At 32.8% G+C, this 8,221-nt stretch overlaps 1 protein-coding gene across 1 annotated transcript in view; it reads right to left on the reverse strand.

The window, feature by feature from the left end:
* The window catches only part of IBTK (inhibitor of Bruton agammaglobulinemia tyrosine kinase), an 88,582-nt gene that overhangs the window by 71,458 nt on the left and 8,903 nt on the right, over positions 1 to 8,221 (reverse strand). Inside the window, exons 3-5 of the mRNA XM_012638176.1 lie at positions 4,766 to 4,862; positions 3,539 to 3,673; positions 2,107 to 2,186 (exon numbers count right to left, since the gene is read on the reverse strand). Of these exons, the coding sequence (XP_012493630.1) occupies positions 2,107 to 2,186; positions 3,539 to 3,673; positions 4,766 to 4,862 (312 nt within the window). The remainder of the gene's footprint in view (positions 1 to 2,106; positions 2,187 to 3,538; positions 3,674 to 4,765; positions 4,863 to 8,221) is intronic.

Below are 8,221 nucleotides of genomic sequence, written 5' to 3' on the forward strand. Positions count from 1 at the left end.
GTAATGCGTAAGGGGGATTCATTAGATTATTCTTTCTATACATATTTTCTGTAATAAAAATAAAAGGTACTTATGTTTTATTTTAAAATTATATCTAAAAACATTGACATGGGAAAAGAACAAAAAAGGAATTAAGTATGTATTACCTACAGAAGGGATTAAACAAAGAAAAATGTAACTTTCAAGTCTTCAATCATAAAAAGTAACAGCCAGTTGTTTTCCCATTTCATGAAATATCAAACAGCAAGAATTGAGCACAGTGCAATATGAAGCATAAAGATTACCAAATAGTGATGTATGTTATTAATAAAAATAGTAGAAACACCTTAAGAGTATTTTTAAAAAACAACAATGCCATTTACATATGGGGGTTGGGGGGGCAGGATGTTCTTTTTTATATTTCTAGTTTTATCTAATTTATCTGTAATACCATTATATGGCCCCTTAAATCATTTTATATTTATTTTCAAGTTCTTTCTTTCCTACTTCCTTTCTCCTTATCTGCCTCATTCCCAACACCTTCCCTGCCTCCTAACACACAAACTTATGTATTCACATATTCTACAAGACAAAGATACTGAAGCAATGGAAGTGCATTAGCAGAAGCAGTAACAGAAAACCATCAGCACTCTTAGATGTGCATATACTTACATATCTAGCCCTTGGGCCACATTTTGCTATTTTCTATGAATCTAATAAACATTATACTCATTCTACCTTAATATTATTTAAAAAGTCTTTTTTCTTATTTTTAAAAATTATTTGCATTTATATTTCTTATGTCATCTATAAATATTTCTAATTTAGGATTATAAAAAGATGAGTAAGAAATACAGAATTCCTAGAATAATCTGCCAGAAAGTCAAGGTCCTTCAGAAAATAAGAAAATAATAAGCTGAACAACAAGCTCTAAATATTTATATACATCCTTATACAACTCAGAGTTCTGTAAACACAATGAAACTATCAAAAAAAGTAATGCAAAGATCACTATCTCATTTAGGTGTACCACAAATACCTGAAAAGAAGTCTAAAATTAAAACCCAAATTTGTTTTTTAAACTTATAGTTTGTCAGGAAAAAAAATCACTTTATAAAGTCAGAAATAATATAATTTGTTCAATTTTTCATTGAGTATTAGAATGCTATTCTGAAATTTCTGATGGTATCACTGAAACCATCAGTGATACCAGACAGTTCGAGTCCTTCAACTCTAAAGTTTTAAATGCGACAACTGAGCATGGTTTTTTACCTTAATTCTCTGAAATATATAATGTTAATATTAATAATCTCTGTCTCATGGTAATTACTTCATTTGGTACCATACCACAGAATCAGCTGTTTTTCAGTGACTAATTGGGCATCTTCCTTGTGCTCCAACTCCAATCAATCATTACTGGCTGCTAATGGGTAGATTACCATTTTAAGAAGAATTCTGAGGAATTGCTCAAGCTTAGTGTAAAAAAGAATTTTTACCGGCAATGTCTGTCAAAGGCTCTGGACTAGAGGGAGCAACACATATTTGCTGGCCCTGCTCTAATTGCTCACTATCTTGCTCACCTCCCTCACATTCACTAAAGATTCGGACATCAGTCTTTTGATTCATGCTCATCCTGAGTCCTTTCATTATCTTAAGTTCCTTCCAGATCTATGTACATGGCCTACCAAAATCCTAGCTTTCGTGACACCATTCTACTGCCTACTTCTCTATCGCTTTTCATTCCTATATGAGCTTCTGTTCCTGACCTCCCAAAATTTAATATTCTCTAGAGTTTAACAGTTCCATTTCAGTTTTTCTTAAATTGCTGGTTTTGATCCATTAGGTTGTGATGTTCAGCTTAAAAAACAGTGTTCTATGGAGCCCTAAATATGGTGGCCATATAATTTATAATACAAATATTTTTGAGAATGAGAAGAGATATTAACAGTTACACCAGGAAAATAATCACAAACCAGAACTGTCCTAGACAAACTAGGCATATGTAGTCAAAGTAGCCCTAAAAATTGAGAGTTCAATCTCAGAACTAAGTGTTTTTTATGAATATCGTATCTGAAAATTAGGTGAAAGCTGAGAAGAACCAGTACTGTAGGAATAAAACACTCTAACCTCATATTCTGGGTCAAAAGTAGTTTTATCAATTTCAAAATGCAGAAAGAATACAATTAGGAAGTTGCAGGAAACATAAGCTGAAATGGTAATTTAGGAAGATTGAAAAAGGCCTTACGTTCCAAACCAATAGAGTTTGGATTTTATCCAAAGGAGAATTAGCAGGAAAAGACATAATTATTTAAGACAATAATTCTAATGAAGAATATTAACAGGAGTTGAAAACGGAGACAAGGAGCCAAGTTAGGACATCCTGTTGTCATCGTCCAAGAAAGAACTTGAAAAGGACATGACAGCCAGTTCATGAACTCAATAGACATACTATGAGGTATAATCTTCAGGATTTAGAAACTGAGATTTACAGCATTAAAAATTAAGTAAGAGTGGCAAAAATAACACTTCAGACATGTTAAACTTAAATACTTTGAAAGTATGTCCAGAGCACAATTGAAATGAAACTCAAGAGAAAGGCTGAGGCTAGAGATATAAATTATACATAGACACAATGTTATAAAGAAAGAGAATGTCAACAGTAGCAGAATCTATGGAAGTAGAAGATATCATCCAGTGTAAGGATATAAGACCAAAGAACAAACCTTTACAATTATATCCATTAAAATTTTACCATTTCTTACATTTAAGAACTCAAGTTCAAGAACAAGCATCACACATGCCTAGAGTACCTGACAGCAAATTGTTGAACCCCACCCCCTCAAAAACTGCCTGTCTCTATAGGTGATGAAATTTTAGTTCTAGCTACTGCCCAAGAACAGTAACTTAAATTTTTAATTACTTATTGCTTGTCCATGTGAAAACATTTAGAATGGCTGGCAGTCTATTCTATCTCGAGTTAAACATCCTACAGCCTGAGTAGACTGCTGGGTAGCCAAATTCACATATGATTAAACACATTCTCCTTACGATAAATAGCTTAGAACCTAAAAACTTGATTGTGTTACCAAAAAAATGCAGAAAGTGTGCTGTCTTCTAAATTAAAATTATTTTGTTTTACCACCACCAAAATAAAACAAAAAATACCTCAGGTTCGGATTCACTTATCAAAAATAACATTGAACTTCAAAAACAAACTCACTTGAGAAACAACTTAAAGAATTCTAATTTTTGTTAAATAGAAACAAAAGCTACAAAATTAACAGCAGCTGTACCTTCTTAAGATAAAGTAATATCTGTATAGTATTTTATAGTTTCTAACACCGCTTGCACAAACATCTCAAATTTTTAGGGTTTTTTATACAGTCTAAGTATGATTAAGGCTAACAGAATCTAAAATAGAATTACTTAAGTTCTGTTAATTGATTACCTAATTAAATATGCTATTTGTACCTTAAACAAAGTTAACATAATCCAAATGAAAAGCTGAACTATCAAATACAAAAGTTCTTTTTAATTTCTAAAAGTATGCAGATTATACTTCCAAATACCTGCTTTATATAAACTCCACTCCTGGAGAACAGATCCACCAACTCTGGATGATGTTTGCTATTCTGGCTTCCATGACCCAGGGTAAAGTTTGTATTATCACCCCAAGTGTAGACATCTGTAGGATCTAAAATGAAAATTCGCCTTTATACTCTTTTTATATCTTAAAACAATTATCAGTTTAATTCAACTATAGATATATTCTACTAATCAGTTTACCTAAAAAATGACTCTTTACAGAAACTAACTTAACTACCATATTTAGAAGGTAATACTCTTTTAAAATCATGAATCTATTTATATGATATTAGATAATTCAAGAAATAGAAATCAGAAAATCCAAGTCATAGTACAGCTATGTCTCAATGTAAGCAATCACAACATTTATTCCTTGTTTCTTTAGCAGCTAAAGTTTAACTGCCAAATAAGTAAAAACACCACCTGCCATATCTACTTAGTTTCCATGAAAATTATATATAGTTATTTTAAATGTAAGATGTTATTAATCCACACATATAAAAAGCTTCTAAATAAAACAAATGTGATGCTGTTTCTACAGAAACATTAATTTTCAACAGTTTGTTAAGGTAATATCCATTATATTGGGATACAACTTAATCACAACTAAGTTCATGATATAAACCTTCATTTTTATTTTATAAGATTGAAAAAGTCCTAGAATGAAATTCCAACTGTTACCCTGCAATGCAGTGCCCAAGGTAGAAACAAAAATGAAGAATGTGTCCTAACTTAACTTGCTTACTAGTTAAATGCAAACTATACAGTGTCCCATTTTAATCTCCTCTTCTTTTCTGCCAATTCCCACTTCCAAAGCTCAAAGGACAAATTGAAGGAATAAGTGAAATTAGAAAGCATTGATAAAAGAATAATCATTTCCATTCCTTTTTCCTTCTACTGAAATGCTGATGTTACTTTCCGTATGGACATCAATTACTTTATAGTAGTTACAATTCTAACTACCTTCCCATTTAAGCTTGTATTTTTACTCTTACAGACATAAAAATGGATTGAAAATTAGAAATACAAAACAAAGTGTCCTGAATATAAAACTAAAAATCCCATACAACAAATACCAAAGTAAAACTCTTTGCAGATACCCACATACAAATAAATCTTCCTGTTATTTTAATAAGAATAAAATTTCATTAAAATTTTCTAAGCTGTACCTTAATGGAATATATTTGTGAAATTTTCTTACCAGTATTCTTGAATACTACATGAGTTGGTCTATCCTTCATTACAAGATCCAAAGCTGACAAACCTTCTTTATCTTGAATATAAAGGCTAACACCATGCTAAAAAAAGAAAAAAAAATGCATCATCAATTTATCCATAATCACTAATTTTCTATTCTTATATATCAAAAAGTCAGATGATCAAGCCCATAAACGCATTGAAAAAATAAACATTTAATAACAAGCATTTCTGATACCCTCCTACACTTTTCTCTCACACACAGAAGAGAACAAAGAGAAATCAAATATCCAATTCATGGTGGAATGAGGCAGGACCAAATAATGTGGAAAAATAAGTAACATTGTAAATAAAAATTAACTAGATGTGAAAGTTTTCCATAGTAAGGCACATCTGATTGCTTAAGACCCTAACTACATCTATGTCTGTATGGGTATGCACACGTGCACAAACACATATACACTTTTTGCATTTAAAGAGCCATACTCCGTATCTTTACAGATAATAGTTATAAAGATTTCAAGGCAATGGTAGTATAACATTTATATTAGGATTTACTCTTTATTATGTGATCATCTATGTCCCATCTCTTTTTGCCTTGAATTCTATTATTGATATTAGACAATTACATTCTTTTATTTTCATTTGTGATATATATTTTATCTTTCTACTTAAATTTTTACAGCATTGTTTGTAATCTTTTGAAAATCACATATAGATTGTAGCTAAAAAAAATTCTGAATATATGTGTATGAGTGTTTTAAGTAGGAATTTAAAGTAATTTGTAATTTTTAATATCCATAATTTAAATTCAAACATGCGTTAGCACATCCCATCCCTATCCACATACTTTTCTGTCTTTTTCCTGTCTTTAAACATAACTGGGGGAGGGTTCAGGGGGAGGGGAAGCAATGTTCAATTCAGATTATTGTTATGTCATTATAATTGTTTAAACATAAAATGTTTTTTTCAAGAATAACTTTTAATGTTTGCTGACTGTTTAATAAGACTTTCAACATTTATTTAGACTTATCTATTTTAACTGGTACAAGTAATCACTCCCTAACTATACATACAGTTTACTTGGGTAGCTATAGGCTGAAATGAACCATGAAGTTTTTAAATTCTAGCAGTTACATGCTAGAATACTCAGTCTGGGTTACTTAAGAAAGAGGAATCTCCTCTTGCCTCATGGGATTTCTAATAAACTAAAACCAATTCTAACATCATTTTGTTTAAGATGGTTATAATACCTCATCTCACAGGGGCTGTCAAAACATGGTCAAGTTAGTGAGCTAACAAGTAAAACAAAAATCAGAAGTGATCATCTGGCCAGGTGTGGTGGGAGGCCACCTGTGATCCTCGCATTCTGGGAGGGCAAGGTGGGAGGATCGCTTAAGCTCAGGAGTTCAAGACCACACTGAGCAAGAGCAAGATCCCATCTCTACCGAAAATAGAAAAAAATTAGCCAGGTGTGGTGGCATGTGTCTCTAGTCCCAGCTACTTGGGAGGCCGAGGCAGGACTGCTTGAGCCCGGGAGTTTTAAGTTGCAGTGAGCTATGATGATGCCACTGCTCACGACTGAGGCAGGGGAGGTGAAGGGGGACAGAGCAAGACTCTGTCTCAAAAAAGAAAAAAAAAAAGTGATCCCCTAAGATCTTAATAAACTTAAAATTGTACACTGCCTACTACTGTTTAAAAAGTTAGATATAATAAAATAAATCATGTGAGAAGCCCTGAGCTTGGCCTTCATAAGAGTAAAAAGGATAGATTCTGGGGCAGAGTGTTCCAAGATATGAATTTGACAAATGAAAACCTAGAAACTTAGATCCCTGGAGAGTTTATTTTGCCAGTTTTATAATTTGCCCTGAATTTTAATATACGAACTGGGCCTTATTAAAACTACATACATCTGCATCATCCTAAGCAACCAACTGCATAAGGGACTAGGGACTTTTTTTTGTCTTTAGACCTCCCTAGTGGACTCTGACACTTTCTAATATGTTTACCTTAAAATCTTAAAGTAGTAGGACCACTGTACGGCCTATACCACTTATTTAAAGATCAACTCTTTATACATCCCCAACATAGTAGGTAAATTCATTAACTTAATAACTAGCATCTAATGACAAATCAGACTTATAAGCCTGAGCATTTTGTGCTAATGCTCTGTAAGGAGCAGAAGGACTTTACACACAGCTATTCCACTACAAAACACTGCTAACACGATTGGAAATGTCTGTCAAGAAATACAGAAAATTGTTTTTGTTTGTTTTGACTGTCTTCCTCAAAAGCACAGTATAAGATAAAGACATGCGTGGAGGTAATTTCCTTGGGAAGAGATCCTAGGAAGCAGTAGTAAGGGACCAGGGAAGTAAATCAAGGAAAGAGGAAAAACCAATACAAGGATGTATTATCAAGTGGCACACTAAAGAGACTTGTGCATGGTCTTGTCGGGATATTCTGGGAGCCTTATGCAATATATCACAGAATAATTAACTGTCTAATCAAGGAATTAAAGATAGAAGTATTTACCACAGGCTCCCATTCGCCATTAGCCAAGAGTTGCTCTACAGGGGCTTAACCCTCTCATAAAATACTTTTGGTTGGTCATGCATGAATGTAAAGCTCAGGGGTATAAAATAAGAGACATGTAATATATGCCAGAAACAGGTGTAGATTACACCAACACAAAACTGCTAGAAGCCTATGCACAATGGGACACTATAGTTGTGGGTGGAATAACAGGCGAGACCAACATGACATGAAGCGGTTCAGCACAGTATCTGATACACTGATCTTTTCAAACTGGTTATGAGCTAAGTTGAATGAGTTTATGCCCATACACTGCCAAGAAAGTCATGATCAAAAGAAATATCCTAAGACTATAAAATTTACAGTGGGGTAAAACAGGAATGTATTCTACTCTCCTTTCAAGCCTGGTCTTTAAACCTTTGATAGTACGGTACTTTTGGATAGACTGGCTTAGGTACCCTCCCTACAAGCTTTTGCTTCACCTATACTCCCCGGGGGCTGAGGGGAATGAGCAAGTACTATTATTATTATTCTCTTTTTATAAATAAAACTGAGGTTCAAGATTCAGTCATCTGTCCAAAATGATTCAGTAAATAATAGACCTAGATAGTTTAGTTCCAAGAAAGAATATATAACAAAAATTATTTTGATCAGTAAATGGTACCACATAAAGCCACTATATAAATAATTTTTAAGTCAAAATTAGATAAAAACGCTGAAGGTAAGCTTCCTAATTTGACTACGAGTTCCTAGAGGAAAGAAACTGTTTTGTTCTTTTCTGGGTCTTCCACAACATGACAAAATGCCTATATAAAAGAAAATTATTAAATTTAAAACTCATAGTCATGAGTTACAAAATTTATGTTTATTACTGAAATGACATTAGGGTATACCTTAAAACACTTCATTATTTGGCTATTCAGTA

This window comes from Propithecus coquereli, unplaced genomic scaffold (assembly GCF_000956105.1).
Source record: "Propithecus coquereli isolate 6110/MARCELLA unplaced genomic scaffold, Pcoq_1.0 Scaffold127, whole genome shotgun sequence".
In the NCBI taxonomy this organism is placed as follows: Eukaryota; Metazoa; Chordata; class Mammalia; order Primates; family Indriidae; genus Propithecus; species Propithecus coquereli.